Source organism: Podarcis erhardii (genome assembly GCF_964252035.2).
Source record: "Podarcis erhardii genome assembly, chromosome: 5".
NCBI classification, from domain to species: Eukaryota; Metazoa; Chordata; class Lepidosauria; order Squamata; family Lacertidae; genus Podarcis; species Podarcis erhardii.
In genome coordinates, this window is record NC_138509.1 from 13,042,940 (window position 1) to 13,063,666 (window position 20,727).

At 46.7% G+C, this 20,727-nt stretch overlaps 1 protein-coding gene across 1 annotated transcript in view; it reads right to left on the bottom strand.

The window, feature by feature from the left end:
- Nucleotides 1-16,826, bottom strand: part of PKD2L1 (polycystin 2 like 1, transient receptor potential cation channel) — a 50,951-nt gene extending 34,125 nt beyond the window's left edge. The window contains exon 1 of the mRNA XM_081864268.1: nucleotides 16,261-16,826. Coding sequence (XP_081720394.1) covers nucleotides 16,261-16,561 — 301 coding nt within the window. The 5' untranslated portion in view covers nucleotides 16,562-16,826. The remainder of the gene's footprint in view (nucleotides 1-16,260) is intronic.
- Between the last annotated feature and the right edge of the window lie 3,901 nt (nucleotides 16,827-20,727).

The following is a 20,727-nucleotide window of genomic DNA, read 5'->3' on the forward strand; positions in this document are numbered from 1 at the left end:
ATGCACCTAGTTTTTGGAGGAGGAAAACAAGAAAAAGAATATTCTGAATTTCAGAAGCCAGAACAGAAAGAGGGATCGCTGCCCAGTGAAAGCAGCAATCCCTCTTGCTGTTCTGGCTTCTGGGATAGCTGCGTAGCCTGCATTCGCTCCATAAGACGCACACACATTTCCCCTTACTTTTTAGGAGAGAAAAAGTGAGTCTTATAGAGCAAAAATACGGTACTTGGCTTTGGTGTGTTGTAGTCAGAAGCAGGGCTTTTTTCAGCCGGAGCGTGCCGGAGCACAGTTCCGGCACCTCTAAGGAGAATGCCATTGAAGGGTGGTGCTCCCCCCACTTGCTTCTTGCCTTTACGTACTTCTGAGAAGCCCAAAACAAACATTTCAAGTCAAAATGGAAGCTGACCAGTGTGTGTGAGTCTACAGGAACTAGCTCTTATAAATTAAATAGCGGTTCTTATAATGACCAGCTGGAGTGGAAACCAGTAGCAGTCAGTATGGCAGAGCATCCCCACTCCTCCTGACGGTGAGGTCAGTGCAATGCGAGGACACTAGCGGGAGCGATTGGCTCTGCTGCCGTGTTAGCACCATGCTGGTCTCACATTACCCCTCCCGTTCTACATCCTGGTAAGCCAAAGTGATGCAACTAACCAGGGCCCAGGTGAGTGTCCTTTCGGCTGAGCTGACGGGACGCATTCTGCTCCCCACCCCTTCCACTGAGGCAGACTGACGGAGCTCATGCGCTCGACTGCCATTCCAGATTCAAATCAAATGCTCTTTCGTGCTCCCAGTGGTGCCAAACCTGAGCCTAAGAATATGGGCTGGGATCTGTTTGAACATTGTTTTCTTTCATCAAGTCGCTGTTTCATCAGCTAACAAGCTGATGAGATAGGTCAGACCATTAATGGCTTCTTCGTTGCCTTCTTCTTCTTCTTCTTCCTACTTAAACTTTCATCTGGTGCGCATGTGATTCCCCACTTAAAAGCCAAGTAGGTGTACCAACATCAATAGCTTAAGGGTTTCCATTCCTTTAATATAGTCTCAAGTGGTTCAGCTCTAAGGACACCTGCTATCAGCGATCTGTGATGGATATTGCTCCACACCCCTAATCAAAAGCACTAAGTACAGAACAGAACAAAGTGTGCTGTAATAGGGAATGCTAATATATCGTGCGAAGACAGAAGTGCCTGGCGTGCTCTGGTTCCATGGGGTCACGAAGAGTTGGACATGACTAAACGACTAAACAACATCAACAAAATATATTGTGCGAGTGAAGCTTTTTCCTCCTTCCTACTCGCGCTGCAAAAGCTTCCTTATCACGACACAAGTCTGTCTCTGTGTTGAGATGGCCTCTGGAGTCCTCTCCTCACTGCCACCATCAGAATTAAGGCAGGGCTTCTGATTTTAGTCCATTGTCTGGAAGGACAGGGTAGTGAGTCTTTAATTCATTAATTCAATCTATTGGTATCTGTGAGATATGAAAGACACTGGCTTCACTCGCAAGTAATAACCCTCAATCAGCTATGTGGATCCACATGAACAAATAAACATGTTTCTGAATGCACATTCCCATCTGGATTCAGTCTGGTATGATAAAGAAATGTGTTGCGCATCGTGCCGTGTTAAAAACTCTGCTAGTATCCACAAGGCTACTAGTTGGGCTCATGGGTTTCTGGCTTAGGGATATTTTATTTAAAAGTGGTGGTGGGATTTTCCCCTACCCTTGACTTTTCTGTCTATTTTTAATACATAATGATTTCTCACGATCATCCTTGTTAGTGTATCAGTTGTTTATTATTTGCAGAATTTATGGGGGGATTATGTTCTTGTTGTTTTCCTTTCTGTCTTAAAATGCACCTGAACAATTGTGCCAAGAAAGAAAGAAAGAAAGAAAGAAAGAAAGGTCACGCTTCTCGTGAGGATTGCTGCCTGAGACTACGGTGACACCAGACAAATATCCCTTCTCATTTCTCCAGGTCTTTCATCTCTCTGTTTTATCAGACCAACTTCCATGCAACTTTCTTTTATCTGTTGCCTTTTGATTTCACGGGTGCTATTTGATCAGAAAGTTGGGTTGCATTTTATCGCTTTACAGTCATACCTTGGATCCGAAACGCCTTGCGAGTCCCAAATATTTTGGCTCCCAAACACCGCAAACCCGGGAGGGAGTGTTCCGGTTTGCGAATGTTCTTTGGAACCCGAACATCCGACACGGCTTCTGCAGCTTCCAATTGGCTGTAGGAGCTTCCTGCAGCCAATCAGAAGCTGTGCTTTGGTTTCTGAACATTTTGGAAGTCAAACTGATTCTGTTTGACTTCCAAGGTACGACTGTAATTATAAGCCACCCTGAAAATAGTTTCCTTGCAGATACACTCTGCAAATGACCATTATGAATTGTTCCAATAAAATATATATCCTGTACTGCTCCCACTGATTTTCTGATTCCCTACAGACACTTTTTCTTTTTACCAAATCTGTCAGGGGTGGGCATCTGTCTGGCCGTGAGTTATGTGTGGGCTCTGTTGGTAGAGCATGAGACTGTTAATATCAGGGATAATGGACACGGGTATAGCAAGAGAAGATCAGAAAATATTCCTCTATGCCACAGGAGCGGCAAGGATCCTAATTGCTAAAAACTGGAAAAAAGAAACTGTGCCAACAAAAATGGAATGGCAAGACAAACTGTTAGAGTATATTGAACTGGCTAGATTAACAGAGGCAGTTAGAGATCACGCTAGACAAGAGTTTCAAAAAGCATGGGGGAAATGCAGAGAATACTTCACAAAACAGTGCCCTGGACTTGTTTTGATTAATGTCTGCAGGAGACTTTGTGGATACCTCGGGTTAAGTACTTAATTCGTTCCGGAGGTCCGTTCTTAACCTGAAACTGTTCTTAACCACTTTAGCTAATGGGGCCTCCTGCTGTCGCCACACGATTTCTGTTCTCATCTGAAGCAAAGTTCTTAACCCGAGGTAATATTTCTGGGTTAGCGGAGTCTGTAACCTGAAGGTACCACTGTATTTAAGTTACAATTAGAAAAATCTTAATAATTATTCATAAAGGAAACAGTTTATAAGAAGTAAATAAGGAGGCCAGATACATGATAAAGGAAGTCTTTTATTTCATTGTTTGTACTGTGTTTGTTATGCTCACTGTATGTTATGTTCCCGTTTAATGAGGGTGGGTTGTGTATTGGGGGGCGCGGTTTTTATGTTATGTTGTAAATAAAATTCCAATAAAAATTATTTTTTAAAAAGAGAGACAATATCAAGATCATGGGTTCAAGTTCCACGTAGGCAAAAGATTCCTGCATTTCAGGGGGTTTGACTGGATGGCCCTTGTAGTCCCTTCCAACTCTACAATTTGACAATTCTGTATTATTTATTCATTTACCTATAATATTAATTTCCCTTGACAGAGACTCAGGGCGGCTTACAAATAAAAGCAAGATGCATGGAATGGTCTGCAAAGGTTAATAATACGTTACAGTTTCGTTTTCTACACACCTATGCCCAGGGATGTATTTCTAGGAAACATTCCAGATTACGTCACCTATCTGAGGCAAAGTGAGCTCGAGTTTCCGAAAGCTAAACAACAAGTCTACTAGCTTGTTGTTACTAAACGGTTTTACAAAATGAAGGAGGAGATATTAGTATAGCATGCAAGCCGACCTTGTGCATGTTTAGTCAGAAGTTAAGTTTCGCTGTGCAAAGTAGCATTCACTTCCAATAAAGTGTGTATGTATATATGGGGTTTGCAGCCGAACAGTCCCTGACCTTAAAGGGACGTGGGTGGCGCTGTGGGTTAAACCACAGAGCCTAGGACTTGCCGATCAGAAGGTTCCCACAACGGGCTGAGCTCCTGTTGCTCAGTCCCTGCTCCTGCCAACCTAGCAGTTCGAAAGCACGTCAAAGTGCAAGTAGATAAATAGGTACGGCTCTGGCAGGAAGGTAAACGGCGTTTCTGTGCATTGCTCTGGTTCGCCAGAAGCGGTTTAGTCATGCTGGCCACATGACCCGGAAGCTGTACACCGGCTCCCTCGGCCAGTAAAGCAAGATGAGCGCCGCAACCCCAGAGTCGATCATGACTGGACCTAATGATCAGGGGTCCCTTTACCTTTACCTTAGTCCCTGACCTAATTTTGTTTCAAAGTTTTTGTCTTCCCTGTGGCCAGAGGTATGCTGAAAAAACTGTGGTAACTTTTAATCAGAGTGTGTGTGTGTGTGTGTGTGTGTGTGTGTGTGTTTATTAGTAAAATGTGGTGCTAACAGCAACTGGGTGAGGCGTTCATTACAACCCAATGAAAATTGTCCTCTTTAAGGGCACCTTTTATCATATGTGGTGGAACTGTAAAAAGATAAAGGGATTCTGGGAAATGACATACAATGAATTAAAAAAAAAGTTTAAAATAACCTTTGCCAAAAGACCAGAAGCCTTTCTTTTAGGAATTTTAGGTGTAGATATACCGAAGGATTTGAGAAGACTGTTCATGTATGCGGCTACAGCTGCAAGGATGCTGTTAGCTCAGTGATGGAAAGAGGACAAGAGGCCGACAATGGCAAACTGGCAGATGAAATTATTGGACTACACAGAGATGGCCAGATTGACTGGAAGAATCAGAAATCAAGAGAATCAAAACTTCAATCGAGAATGAGACAAATATAGATTGTGTTTAAAAGAACACTGTAAACACTTTGGCAGCCTTTGAATAACACTTGCAATGTTCCGAAGACTTTGGATATATTGGAGGACTATAATTCGGATGAAATTTGATGAGCACTCCCTCAGTTCCTTCCTCGAAGTTTTTTTTTTACAAAGACACTGAACAACAATGGGCCCAGGACAGAACCCTGTGGCACCCGAATTGCCACTTTTCCCCAGGTTGGACAACGCTCCAGTAACCAGAGGACGAACAAAATAAAAAAATTCCTTCCAGTAGCACCTTAAAGACCAACTAAGTTAGTTCTTGGTATGAGCTTTCGTGTGCATGCACACTTCTTCAGATACCGAAAGCTCATACCACATGAAAGCTCATACCAAGAACTAACTTAGTTGGTCTTTAAGGTGCTACTGGAAGGAATTTTTTTATTTTGTTTTGACTATGGCAGACCAACACAGCTACCTATCTGTAACAGAGGACGAACGTTGGAGCAACGTTTTCTGTGCCATCTCTCTGTGTTTCAGGGAATCCACAACCACTGTTTCAGTAAGAGCACAAGTGTCAGCCAGAGGTCATTCCTCGAGCCAAGGGAACTGGAGTCATGCCCTGAAATTGCTTTGTAATTTACAGGTGAAGCCTACTTTGAAAGAAAAACATTTCTGGGCAGTGGAATGGAATGGCTCTGACACCTTCCTAGAAAACCAAGTTCAGTTCTGCTTTTGGGGATGATCAAGAGAAATCCAAAGACCGATGGTTCTATTCAAGCTGAGAGTCTCCATCCTTATATTGAATACGACCAGGGAGGGTGGATGTCTTTGAACCCAACTCGCTGGGGCGCCCCTGAGAGGCTGGCACCCTGGCGTGACGCACCACTAAGCCCTATGGGAAAGACGGCTCCGAGTCTAATATAATCTGTACTGATAATCAGTCACATCTAACCTGGAGCTGCAGTGTTCAAGCCACAAGGACTAATGGGAGCCGCCCAGAGTAGTTGAGGCAACCCAGTCAGATGGGTACCATAGAAACAATACAATTATTATCTGTCTATCACATCCATCTCATACATAGCATACATAGTTTCTTCCTTCCCATTTTATCCTCATAAGATCTGTGTGAGACAGGTTAGGCTCAGAGACTGTGACTGGCCCAAGGCCACCCAGTGAATTTCATGGCTGAGTGGGGATTTGAACCCTGCTCTTCCCAGGTCCTAGGCAAGCACTCTAACCACTACACTACAATACACTAGGTGCTCTCCTGGTCACATGGGACTCCAGCTCCAACCAGCGCTAGGCTAAGGTTTTATCAATGGCTCATTTATCGTCTTAATGAAGACTAGGACATAGCCTGTGTCAAGCTTTGGAAGTTTCTTAGTTCTGTGAAACGGAGGCATGCAGTTTACAGTCTGCCTTGTGACCTGTTTCTTAGTGCCTGGCTCAGTACTGAGCAATTTGTTCCAAGATGTCTTGAAGGTTGTTTATTGGGCCTGTCTTAATCCTGCCCTTCCTGGCCAAGACAGGGGACATTGCCAGCTTTCTCTGATGCTTACTGTGACCATGTAAAGTAGCTTGGTTCGCTTGTTGCATTTTAGAGCCTAGCAAAATTGAGAAGGAAATCAACGAAATCACCCACAAGGAAAAGACTCTCCCTTGGACCCAGAGCTCTGGGCTAGCTAAAATAACAAAGGCCAGTAGCAGTGTTTCAGTTTGGCAGTTTTTGCTTGATGTGAGCAGGAGGGAAAATCGTTTCAGCCTGTTAAACACGTCGAGCTGAAGGCGGTGGTGATCAGAGCACCATTTGGGCTGATAGTTTGAATCGAAGGCAGCTACGGGAGAAACAGGACCCTCTTGGACTGTAATGCTGGAAGCCCTTCCATCATAAGCCCAGGTTGTATATATGTAGAAATAAACCCCATATTGTAAAGACACCATCGTATCTGCTGTGCCTTATTTCCAAAGGAAGCACGAACCCTGGACCCTGAAATCTTACACTGCTCAGTGATAGTGGCGCCATGTCACAATATAGAGCTGACAGCATCTGCTACAGTAGCTTCCATTGTCACCCCTTGTTCTCTCAAGGTTACAGAGAATCTAGCTGACTTTTTCGGCTTTTTCTGCATTGTCCTCCCATCTTTTTCCAGGCACGATCCCCACCCCCACCCCCGCCATACATTTCCAAAGCATTTGCAGCCTTTTGTTTCCAAATGATGTCCACAGCTAGGATCGATGGCAGATATTCTCAGGATCTGCCTCACTATTTGTTCTTTGGTTCACTTTACTCTGAACCAAGAACCAAATTTCTGGGATCTGTTCTGCCTCATCTATATTCCAAGACCATTCCAGAAAAGATTTCCTACCTCCTGTCAGACACTGATTGCAGGGTAACCCACAAGGTTTCTCTTTTTGCCCTAGCAGCAATAAAAATCTGGGCAAGAGTTATCGAGGAGTTTGCAGTCAGCTGCTGTGGGGAAGCTCCTATTTAACCTCAATATCTGTTCATAATTAATCTTTTTTATTTGTATTAAATTTTACCCTTTCAATACATTTTATAGATGTTACATGTGACTTGTGTAGTATTACAAAGATGTAGGTTTTATGTATGAATCTAGGCGGCAAGGTAAGGGACGCGGGTGGCGCTGTGGGTTAAACCACAGAGCCTAGAACTTGCCAGTCAGAAGGTCAGCGGTTTGAATCCCCGTGAACGGGGTGAGCTCCCGTTGCTCGGTCCCTGCTCCTGCCAATCTAGCAGTTCGAAAGCACGTCAAAGTGCAAGTAGATCAATAGGTACCGCTTCGGTGGTAAGGTAAACAGTGTTTCCGTGCGCTGCTCTGGTTCGCCAGAAGCGGCTTAGTCATGCTGGCCACATTGACCCCAGAAGCTGTACGCTGGCTCCCTCAGCCAATAAAGCGAGATGAGCACCACAACCCCAGAGTTGGCCACGACTGGACCTAATGGTCAGAGATCCCTTTACCTTTACTAGGCGGCAAGGTGGTTTTATGCAGTATCTATACTCTTGGGATTTGTACTGTATTTATTTATCTTATATGTGAATGGCTTCTGGCCCAAGCATTAATAAACTACATCTGGAATAGCTGTACAGGCTGCCAAAAAGCTATGAAAACTTTTCAGAGTGATTTTGCCTCTGAGTAGGAACTTCTTATTCATGACTGGTAAATAACTTGTGGAATTGTGCTGTTCTCCATGGAAGGGAGTTTTCTTGGCAGGGATATGGCAGTGGATTGCCGGTTCCTTCTCCAGGTGGATCACGTTTAGTGAAAACTCTCCACTATGACCTGACCATCTTGGGTGGCCCTGCACGGCATAGCTCATAGGTTCTCTGAGTTATTCAAGCCTCTTTGCCATGGCAAGGCAGTGATCCATGAAGGATTGAATTATGGTGCTGGAGGAGATTCTTGAGAGTCCCATGGACTGCAAGAAGATCAAACCTCTCCATTCTGAAGGAAATCAGCCCTGAGTGCTCACTGGAAGGACAGATCCTGAAGCTGAGGCTCCAATACAGTGGTACATCACTTCTTGGCCTTTTGGCTAAGATCAAGTGTAGTACCAAGTGTAGTAATACAGTGGTACCCCAGGTTACAGATGCTTCAGGTTACAGACACATCAGGTTACAGAGTCCACTAACCCAGAAATAGTACCTCAGGTTAAGAACTTTGCTTCAGGATGAGAACAAAAATCTCGTGGCAGCAGCGGGAGTCCCCATTAGCTAATGTGATACCTCAGGTTAAGAAGAGTTTCAGGTTTAGAACGGACCTTCGGAACAAATTAAGTTCTTAACCAGAGGTACCACTGTACTTTGGTCACCTCATGAGAAGAGAAGGCTCCCTGGAAAAGACCCTGATGTTGGGAAAGATGGAGGGCACAAGGAGAAGGGGACAACAGAGGACGAGATGGCTGGATAGTGTTCTCGAAGCTACTAACATGAGTTTGACCAAACTGCGGGAGGCAGTGGAGTGCCTGGCGTGCTCTGGTTCGTGGGGTCACGAAGAGTTGGACAAAACTATTAAACAACCACCACCATGGGAAGGACTTTAACTGGTTTCTTTTCTCTTTTCTTTCTTTTACAGTACAACAGCACTGTTAAGTCAACAAACACAAAGCACTCCAGTTTTACAGTACAGTTGATGTAACATTCAAAAACCAAGTTCAAAACTCAAACTTTTCCACTCAGAAATTAAATTTGAAATGTTACAGAATGGTGTGTGTTTTTTTAATAGCTGTTCAGTGTGGGCTGGGGGATATTTTCTTCTGGCTCTTCAGTTTATCCACAAATTAGTTAATCCCAGGCCTCTAATGGCTTCATTTGAAGTGAAGTTACAGGGAACCAGGCAGAGGGCCTTCTCAGTAGCGGCACCTGCCCTGTGGAAAGCCCTCCCATCAAATGTCAAGGAAATAAGCAACTATCTGACTTTGAGAAGACATCTGAAGGCAGCCCTGTTTAGGGAAAATTTTAAATGTTTGGTGTTTTGTTGTATTTTTAATATTTTGTTGGAAGCTGCCCAGAGTGCCTGGGGAAAACCAGCCAGATGGGTGGGGTATAAATAATAATAATAATAATAATAATAATAATAATAATAATAATAATAATATGTTGTTATTGTTGTTGTTGATGATGATGATGATTTGGATTCCTGCATTTAAACTCAAGGGTCTACCATTGGCCCTCTCTTATCTTTGTTGTTTAGTCATTTAGTCGTGTCCGACTCTTCATGACCCCATGGACCAGAGCACGCCAGGCACTCCGCAGTTTGGTCAAACTCATGTTCATAGCTTCAAGAACACTGTCCAACCATCTCGTCCTCTGTCGTCCTCTTCTCCTTGTGCCCTCCATCTTTCCCAACATCAGGGTCTTTTCCAGGGAGTCTTCTCTTCTCATGAGGTGGCCAAAGTATTGGAGCCTCAGCTTCAGGATCTGTCCTTCCAGTGAGCACTCAGGACTGATTTCCTTCAGAATGGTGGAGAGGTTTGATCTTCTTCCATGGGACTCTCAAGAGTCTCCTCCAGCACCTTAATTCAAAAGCATCAATTCTTCGGCGATCAGCCTTCTTTATTGTCCAGCTCTCACTTCCATACATCACTACTGGGAAAACCATAGCTTTTAGTATACGGACCTTTGTTGGCAAGGTGATTTCTCTTATCTAAGCTATGTCTATTCAGAGCAGGGGGATTTGGCTACACTGATAAGACACATCACAACCCAACCAGCCAGCAGCTTAGCAGCTGAAATCTCTGGGCAGGACCAGGCATGTAAGAGTTGTTGCATCGGAAGCAAACACAAAATCTGCCCAAACAGTCCTTAGCGGCACATTTGCCATTTAACCAGAATTTGACATAGCGATAGCACAGAATTGGTAATGGGCTTTGGGTCTAGAAGGGAGCCTGCATCATATCGCAAGGTGCATTTGACAAGACTGCGTGCCCTATTGCTGATCTCATTGGACGCTGCGCAGGTGAGCCAATGGACCCAGGGCAGAGCCTGAACTTCTGCTTCTCATCTCAGCCACTCTGCAATCTCTTTATCCACCTTGAGCACACCTTTGACTCCCTCATCTTCAAAGGACCAATTGCCTCCTAGCCAGTTTCAAGAAAAAGAGGTGCCGGAACTCACCATGAACATGTCCCTTGTTCTCTTATACTGTAATGGCAATGGCGCCCACCTGAGAGGTGCTGGAACTGGGGGGGGGGAGCCCTGCCAGTCTCCTGCTATGAGTATATTAAATGTTTGTTGATGATGCTGATATTTGTGTTTTGAGCAACATGCTCCTCCAGTTCATTTTTAGTATCCTCTTGGCCTTGGGGGTAGCTTCTTTCATCTTTGGTGTACATTCAAGCTTTTGATATTGTGGTTTTAAAAAATCTCCTGAGCACTTTAGGGAGACTCTTCCCTTTTGCATTTCTGCTTCCTTTTTTTTAACCCTCCCCCCCCACCAGTGGTGAAGCTGCATGCTCTGCTACCAGGGGTGGAGAGCAGGCAGGGGCGTGGCTGGTGCCCCCAAGGGCATGACGCATGCCCCGGGGGCATGGCGCTTATTCCAGGGGCGTGGTATGCATTCTGGGGGTGTGACACGCTGCCTGTGGGGGCGTGGCACTTGGCACGCCTGGGGGAGGGGTACGCAGTGCGTGTCGGGGGGGCACCACGATGGCACCCACCCTACTGGAATAGTGGTGCCTGGGGCAGTCCGCTCCATAGCTGTCAACTTTCAGATTTGAAAATAAGGGATCAGCAGCCTTGAAAATAAGGGCTCAGCAGCCTCACCTGTCCCAAGGACAATCTACGGGATATCTAACAATCCAGGATAGCAGCGGGAAGCAGTGGGAAACAGCACTGGAATAAGGGAATTTCCCGCAAAAAACGGGAAGGTTGACAGCTGTGGTCCGCTCCCTCCACACTCCAGTTCCTCCGCCAGTGCGTCCCCGCCCCACTTTTGGGATGTTTCATCTTTGAAGACAAATGTGACTGTTGGGTCCGTTTTATATACAGTGGTACCTCAGGTTACATACCCTTCAGGTTACCGACTCCGCTAACCCAGAAATGACCGCTCCCCACTTAAAAAACGGGGGGCGCCCTTTGCGTGGACGCGCGCAGCCCTGGATCTGGAGTGGCCCCATCAACATAGGCTTTGCCTTCCCTCAGGTGGGATACCTGGAGGTCCCCGCCTACCCCAGTGAGTTGTCCAATCCCACCTGGGGGAAGTGTAGCCAGGGAAACCAGGCCAGGTAGGGGGAGGGATTACCTGCCCACACAATAGAGGGTAGATCTTAATTGGTAATCCTCACTTGGCTCCAGAGCTTCTCCCACCCTATCCACCCTCAGTTAATGTCTTCTTTTGCAGGTTAACTTTTCTTCATAGGTTTTGCAGGTTAACCTGTCTCCACAGGTATGCGGGCGCTGCTACGATAAGGTCGCTGTTAAAGGGCCGGAAAGGAATTTCCCTGCATTGGCAGGTTTCGCCTTTCCCGTAGCAAAACGTCACAACTTTGGCGGTATCAGGCCTTGGGCGCAATCCTTTAGTCCATCTTCCTCTTTGCGGCGGCGATACCAGGGTTCCCCGTTAAAGGGGTTTTTGAAGGGAGGCTTTGACCGTACGCCGAAAGGTCGTCATTGCTCTCCCCTGTGGCGGCGTAACGGGGGTGGCTATCTCTGCTTGAACATATGTTCTCCAGAGCCGGCCCATCCCCCCCACACACACTGGATAACCCTGATGCTCCCTAGGTCCCCGGCTGGGGACTAGGGAGGGAGAACGCCCAATGCCTGAGCCAAGGTCTACCCACATTTGAAATTTAATAAAGTTGTGGCCAATTTAATCCCATAGCACGTTGTCTAGAGTCGTTATTTCACATGACGGGGGGGACCACTCGGGATCTGGGGACTCCGCCTGTCCACGCAATAGTACCTCGGGTTAAGAACTTTGCTTCAGGATGAGAACAGAAATTGCGCGGCGGCAGCAGGAGGCCCCATTAGCTAAAGTGGTGCTTCAGGTTAAGAACAGTTTCAGGTTAAGAACAGACCTCCGGAACGAATTAAGTACGTAACCAGAGGTACCACTGTATATATTGAATCTAATCAGCTGCGTAGCATCAATTTTTGGCGCTCGGGGTGGGCATGCATGTGCACCTGGCATGGGGGGTCTCAGCCCAACCTTTGCCACCAGAGTGGCCCCAACTCCACTGGAGCAAAGTGGGGCCACGCTGAGCCCCCTTCCTGCTCTTGCAGGAAGGAGCGCAGCTGCCCAACATGGCCCTTGACGGACAGAGAGGAGCACCAGGCCTGGGATCACCTGCATGGGGGTGCCTGCTTTGCACCCCCTCAAAAATTGTGTGCCTGGGGCACGGCCCCCCGGTACTCCCCATGCTGTACCCCTGAATCTGACAGCACTGTGGTTCCCAGTTAGTTTTGGGTGGCACTTAAAACTAACTTCAGCGTCACCACCCCTTGCTGGTTCCATGACCAACTCTTCTAGGTAAAACAAAATAAAAAAATTCCTTCCAGTAGCACCTTAAAGACCAACTAAGTTAGTTCTTGGTATGAGCTTTCGTGTGCATGCACACTTCTTCAGATAAAGGTAACTTCTTCTAGGTAAAGGTAAAGATAAAGGTAAAGGACCCCTGGATGGTTAAGTCCAGTCAAAGGCGATTCTGGGGTTGCGGCGCACATCTCGCTTTCAGGTTGAGGGAGCCGGTGTTTGTCCACAGACAGCATTTCGGGTCATGTGGCCAGCAGGACTAGAATCATAGAATCATAGAATCATAGAATCATAGAATCATAGAATCATAGAATCATAGAATCATAGAGTTGGAAGAGACCACAAGGGCCATCGAGTCCAACCCCCTGCCAAGCAGGAAACACCATCAGAGCACTCCTGACATATGGTTGTCAAGCCTCTGCTTAAAGACCTCCAAAGAAGGAGACTCCACCACACTCCTTGGCAGCAAATTCCACTGTCGAACAGCTCTTAGTGTCAGGAAGTTCTTCCTAATGTTTAGGTGGAATCTTTTTTCTTGTAGTTTGGAACCATTGCTCCGTGTCCGCTTCTCTGGAGCAGCAGAAAACAACCTTTCTCCCTCCTCTATGTGACATCCTTTTATATATTTGAACATGGCTATCATATCACCCCTTAACCTCCTCTTCTCCAGGCTAAACATGCCCAGCTCCCTTAGCCGTTCCTCATAAGGCATCGTTTCCAGGCCTTTGACCATTTTGGTTGCCCTCCTCTGGACACGTTCCAGTTTGTCAGTGTCCTTCTTGAACTGTGGTGCCCAGAACTGGACACAGTACTCCAGGTGAGGTCTGACCAGAGCAGAATACAGTGGCACTATTACTTCCCTTGATCTAGATGCAATACTCCTATTGATGCAGCCCAGAATTGCATTGGCTTTTTTAGCTGCCGCGTCACACTGTTGGCTCATGTCAAGTTTGTGGTCAACCAAGACTCCTAGATCCTTTTCACATGTACTGCTCTCAAGCCAGGTGTCACCCATCTTGTATTTGTGCCTCTCGTTTTTTTTGCCCAAGTGCAATACTTTACATTTCTCCCTATTAAAATTCATCTTGTTTGTTTTGGCCCAGTTCTCTAATCTGTCAAGGTCGTTTTGAAGTGTGATCCTGTCCTCTGGGGTGTTAGCCACTAACACTAAACCACTTCTGGCGCAATGGGACACCATGATGGAAACCAGAGTGCACAGAAACATCGTTTACCTTTGTGGCACAGCGGTACCTATTTATCTACTTGCACTGGTGTGCTTTCAAATGCTAGGTTGGGAGGAGCTGGGACAGAGCAACAGAAGCTCACTCCGTCCTGCAGATTTGAACTGCCAACCTTCTGATTGGCAAGCCCAAGAGGTTCAGTGGTTTAGACCACAGTGCCACCCGCGTCCATGGCTCCCCATCGGGGAATCGAACTCCGGTCTCCTGTCTGACAGGCAAGGATAGTTATCACTATGCCCATGCTAGCTAGGTTCATGAGACAGCCCTGTTTTGCTACGTTCCATGGCAAATCTGAAACTGGCTTCTGGGTGCCTTTAAATTGCCTAATAACTGCAAAGGGTGTTATCGCCCAGGCCCCTCAGTCTTGCAACACAGCAAGCAATTTCCCTAGCAGTGTGGGAAACCAGCAGAGCCCTCCAGAGATCATGTATTTTATTACATTTATATCCTGCATTTCCTTCCAGGAGTGCAAGGCAGCATATACAGTGGTACCTCGGGTTAAGTACTTAATTCGTTCTGGAGGTCCGTTCTTAACCTGAAGCACCACTTTAGCTAATGGGGCCTCCTGCTGCCACGCCGCCGGAGCACATTTTCTGTTCTCATCCTGAAGCAAAGTTATTAACCCGAGGTACTATTTCTGGGTTAGTGGAGTCTGTAACCTGAAGCGTATGTAACCTGAAGTATATGTAACCCGAGGTACCACTGTACACTTCTCTTCCCCTGTTACCTTTCTGTGAGATAGCAAAGGCTGAGAAACAGCACTATTTAACCTGGGGGGGGGGGAGAGAGGGGCATGTATGGAAATCTAAGGAACTCCAAGTCACCACCCAATGCTCATTTAACAGACGAAAAACTGGTGGTGTTCAGAACCACCCCATGAAGAAAGGGGAAACAGAGATCTCCCCAAACCCAAGCAACCCAAGATGGATCGAAAAATAATAAAAGAAATGGGGAGGATTAGGGAATCTTGTTGGGCATACCACAAATGCCCACGACTGCCACTGTGGGGACCCCAGGATTAGCTTACCCAAAGAGCTTCATAGCTGCATGGGATATGAACAAGGGATTCCGCAATGCTAGTTCAAGTCTTGGCAGAGCAGCAAACATAGAGTAGCCGCCCTATAATAATAATAATAATAATGTTATTATTTATACCCCACCCATCTGGCTGGATTATCCCAGCCCCACCAAAGGCTGTGTACACAGCTTTAAATCCCTTTCAAAACACATTCTTGCACTCCAAGAATTTAGGGCACTCCTATTTACCTCTCACCGAGTTCAAATCCCCAGAAACTCTTAACCACTCACAGTGCTCAGAATTCTTTGAGGGGAAATAATGTGCTCCGAATACGATTTAAATGTACAGTGCATACACAGGGCCTCCCCACACAAAAAAATTGCCAAGAGAGTATAAACTCAGGGAAGTGAGTCAAGCTACACTTTATAAAGGGGAAGCAAATACAGCAACATTGTGACCACCTCACATGTAGCAGATCGTGGGATCAGAGTGATGGATGTGTTTATGGAGGAGGGGGAGATACAGGTATCCCTCTTAGTTTCAAAGAAACACTTCCATTGAACTTTCGAAAAGTTCCCCCCTACCTTCAAGTTTTTAACCAACCTCTCCTGTTATTGTAACAATCCTCTATCAACATTCAGGACGGAACACAAACACCCCATTATAAAGAAGCAGCAGGAGCAGCAATAAATAAATATTTCATTCTCAAGTCATTGTAAAAATGTATAAAGGCCACTCCAGCTCCAAGCTGTATGGCTATCCATGGTCATGTAAACATCTTCGATATTATCCTATTTTTCTACACGTGATGTTTGGTCTAACTGCCCTGTGATCCACGGATGAAGGGTGTTGTAAAAATTTAATTACCGGTAATTACATTTAATTATTAATAATAGTAATAGTAATAGTAATAGTAATAGTAATAGTAATAGTAATAGTAATAGTAATAGTAATAATAATAATAATAATAATAATAGTAGTAGTAGTAGTAGTAGTAGTAGTAATAGTAATCTGTTTGGAGCTCAGGGAAATTACACTGGCATTGCATCCCTCTACGAGTTCAGCAGTTGCGAACTCTGAAGTTCAAGCTCTCCAGCTGGAAAAGGCTTTCAGATAACCCCTGTTCTCCTTTCCTGTCTCTCTATCCCTGCTTTTCATCCTGTTAATCAAACAACACGGCCGATGCTGTACAGAGAAGTGCTAGGCGCAGCTGTTTTGCTGCAAACCCCTTCCGCAGCAATTGCTGTGCAAAAGTTACCCTCCCTGCTTCCCTCCTGCATGGAGGTGGAGTTGCCGTGAATCGCTGGCCCTCTCCTGAGCCTAGAAACCAAGCCTCACCATCGCTTCCACCAACCACCCTGTTACCTCGGATGCCTTTGCAGATATAGAAGCAGCACGCAGAGAATGGCTTCTTCCTGCCCACTCTCATCTCATCTTTCTCTCTCTCCTTCTGGTAGGGCAGGGAGTCGGTCAGCTTCTCAATATTCTCATAGGGATTTTCCAAGATGGATTTGGGATTGTAGATGGCCCTGATCTTCAGGGAAGAGGAAGGCGACCCGTTATAAACAGGGTTGTCCCATGCCTTATTCCCCAGAGTTTCCAGTTCGTGCTCTTCTCGGGCTTGGAAGTGGCTCTCAGCTCGGTTGTTCAGGTGGGAAGAGCTCATGGCGAAGCAAAATGAGCCGAAGTTTCTGTTTAGTTCAGTTGCCGGTTTGCTCGATGGAACACAGAGGAGAAAAACAGGCAGGTCAGCAATAGGGAGAGCATAGGTTCTGTTCTGCACTCAGCTGCTGAACGGCCTCCTTCTTTTATACCAATTCATTGGGTGACAGGTACAGAATGGAGGCAGAGACCATTGTTGGAACAAGCGCAAGGTCTATTCTTCGGCGAGCACAGCTACACCCAGGGGAGGATCTCTTCCTCGCTGTGAACAACAGCCATGAAAACCAGCATGAGGTGGGGAGACAGAAGACGGCGAAGATATTGGCTGATTTGGCCTGGCTTCCAGGGAAGGAGGGAGGCAAGAAAAGGCCGGGTGTTCATTGGACACCTTGGGTTGCCGATAATGGTGAGTGACACCTGGCAGATCCCCAAATGTGCTGGTTTTTAAATAGAGCTGCGCCGACAAGAGCGTTTGAGGTCTGTAAATCAAAACGTCGACTTGTTTTCTGAGGCCGCTCTTTGAACTGGGGCCTTTCAGAACTCCTGCATTCAAAATGGCAACCTGGGAACAGGATCTAACCAGCAGCGGCGGCGGCCATATAAAATCCACACACAGGCCAATTGTAGGATCAAGGGTGGCAGTTCCTGGGGGACAAGCCCTTTAGGGGGCCCCCAATATTTTGGGAGTGCGGGCTGGCCCCACCAATGTCCAAAAAGTACAGAGGCAAAGCACGGAGCTTCTTGGGAGAAAAGCAATGACAAACCTAGAAAGCATCTTAAAAAGCAGAGACATCACCTTGCTGACAAAGGTCCGTATAGTTAAAGCTACAGTTTTCCCAGTAGTGATGTATGGAAGTGAGAGCTGAACCATAAAGAAGGCTGATCGCCGAAGAATTGATGCTTTTGAATTATGGTGAATTATGGACTGCAAGAAGATCAAACCTATCCATTCTTAAGGAAATCGGCCCTGAGTGCTCACTGGAAGGACAGATCCTGAAGCTGAGGCTCCAATACTTTGGCTACCTCATGAGAAGAGAAGACTCCCTGGAAAAGACCCTGATGTTGGGAAAGATGGAGGGCACAAGGAGAAGAGGACGACAGAGGACGAGATGGTTGGATAGTGTTTGTGAAGCTACGAACGTGAGTTTGACCAAACTGTGGGAGGCAGTGGAAGACAGGAGTGCCTGGCGTGCTCTGGTCCATGGGGTCACGAAGAGTCGGACACAACTAAACGACTAAACAACAAGAAGAAAGCACGGAGCTGAGCTCAGCATGGCTCCAGTAGCCAACTCCTCCCTCTCCTCCTCCTGCCTAGGAGGAGAAGGAGGGTCAAAGTTGCTTCCTGCTAGTGACAGCACAAGGAGAATATCAGGGAATGGCTGGATGAGGAAGAGTGGTGGGAGCCCCCTGCCCAAGAGCCCCCCAGGGAGGGCCCTGAAGAAGATGACTTAGATCCCGGACCCTGAAGGTGGGACACCAAAGAACAGTCTGTGGATCAATCTGCACACAATGTGTATCGAAATATGTTCAAAGTAACTGAGCCAGTTATTAAATAATGTTAAGTTAATGTCTGGATCAGAGCTGAACAGGAAGAGAGAGAAGAAATATTGCTAAACACTGAGGTTCAGTTCTGTGTTAGGGTAAGGTCTCAGCTATGCCAGTTTCAAGTTAAATTATACTGTACACTCAGTGGCGTAGCGTGGGTTGTCAGCACCCGGGGCAGGGCAAGTAATTTGCACCCCCTAACCCATGGATTTGCGCCCCCTAACCCATGGATTTGCGCACCCTAACCCTAACCCCCAGATGTTGCGCCCGGTGCGGCCGGCCCCCCCTTCCCCCCCACTCTATGCCACTGTGTACACTTCAAGGAAAAAGCAGTAGGAGAGCCAGTGTGGTGTAGTGGTTTAGAGCGGTAGTCTCGTAATCTGGTGAACCGGGTTCGGGTCTCCGCTCCTCCACATGCAGCTGCTGGGTGACCTTGGGCCAGTCACACTTCTCTGAAGTCTCTCAGCCCCACTCACCTCACAGAGTGTTTGTTGTGGGGGAGGAAGGGAATGGAGAATGTTAGCCGCTTTGAGACTCCTTAAAGGGAGTGAAAGGCGGGATATCAAATCCAAACTCTTCTTCTGCTGCTGCTGCTGCGCTATTTTGCGAACCAGCTGGCTCGTGGCAGCAGAGGACTTTTGGGGTTCTGGATTTTGGCATCAAACAGGGCACCACTGAAAACTGAGGTGTCAAGGTCTGCCGCCGGTCCACAAAAAGGTCTGCAAAAAGTCTGGTTTCCTTGGGAGGTGGGTTTGTTGTGGAATCTGACTTTGCTGGTATGCAGTTGAATCCCACCCAAAATCAGTGATGGCGTGGAAATGGCTGCGGTCTTCGCCATTCTCTTAAGTTTTACAACGTGGAGAGCAAATGGTTTTGCTGGTGACTGAAGGCTGTCCAATACACATAACCGCCAGGTACATAGAGTCTCTCTGCCTCCTTTGCCTGTTATATTTGTGCCAAACAGGTTGGCACAATAACATTCCTCATGGACCTTGGTTATCGTGCCTATACTGATGATTTCACTAATAGCTTAGATTCCAGATCCTGATAGTGGGGTATCCAAGAGCAGTCTGCTGAAGGGACGAGCTGGGAGGTGCTAGAAGCTTGAGTGATCAGGGTGGGTGGGTCAGGAGAAGAAGAGTCTTCCAGGACAAGGTTAAAGGCTGAGAGTCATAGTATGAGAGCAGACTTAGACAGCATAGCGGTATTAAGAGGGCCTCCATGATACATGGTGTGGGTGCTATTTTTCTAGAAAAGGAGGTGCAGTGTGGTGTATTGGTTAAGAGCGGTACATTCATAATCTGGGGAACCGGGTTTGTGTCTCTGCTCCTCCACATGCAGCTGCTGGGTGACCTTGGGCCAGTCACACTTCTCTGAAGTCTCTCAGCCCCACTCACCTCACAGAGTGTTTGTTGTGGGGGAGGAAGGGAATGGAGAATGTTAGCCGCTTTGAGACTCCTTCGGGTAGTGATAAAGCGGGATATCAAATCCAAACTCTTCTTCTTCTTCACCATGAATGCCTTCGTTGTTCTCTTATAGTGGCAATGGTACCCACCTGAGAGGTGCCAGAACTGAATTGCAGTGAGTTCTGGCTGTGGGGGGGGGGGAGCCCTGCTAATAATGATAATAATTATTTTATTATTTGTATCTTGCCCATCTGACTGGGTTGCCCCAGCCACTCTGGGCAGCTTCCAGCATATACAAAAACATAATTAAGCATTCCCCATACAGGGCTGCCTCCAGATTTCTTCTGAAGGTTGCATTGTTGCTCATCTCCTTGACATCTGATGTCAAGGAGGCGCACAAGACATTTTGGCACCTGAGGCAAATCAGAACATGACACTTCCCTCCCAGTCAGGGAAGAAGGGGTGTTCCATCAGGAAGAATGGGGGGGGGTAAAGATATACACTGAGATTTGCTGCCCCTGTGGATCCTGCCACCTAAGGCGGTCACCTCACCTTATCTCATGGTGGGCCCTGTTCGGAGGGAACAAGGCCGCAAAAGTTGAACTTGAGTTATGACAGCAGTTTTCCTACTCTGAATGAACTTGTTTGAGCAATCATGAGATTGCTCTGATCACCGTGGCAGAGTTTAGGAAGGAGCCCCTCACCCCTGCCCCCCCCACACCACCCACATTATCTATACTTTGAGGCAGGCAGACTTTCTTATTCTTTGTAAGCTGTGAAATTAAACAGCGCACCTGTTAAAAAAGGGGGGGGGGGAGGATAGCATCTCAGTCGGTGGCCACAAAGGAGAATCTCAAAACGCTGGCATTGATTTATTGGGCAAATGGTGAAAGCGCTGATGGGCCATTAGCTCAGGGCATAAAAGAAGATCTGCCTTATGTAAGATATCACAAGACAGTTTTGTGCATTGCCTCCAAGAAATCCTTAGGGCTTAGTTAGGAAACCAATGAAAAGCTGGAATCCTGGCTACTTGTTTTCCAAACGCCAAGAGGGACTGAGATGTGGCAATGGACATGAGAGGTAAAGGACCCCTGGATGGCTAAATCCAGTCGAATTCAACTATGGGGTGCAGCACTCATCTCCGCTTCCAGGCCAAGGAAGCCAGCATTGGTCCACAGACAGCTTTTCCGGGTCATGTGCCCAACATGACTAAACCGCT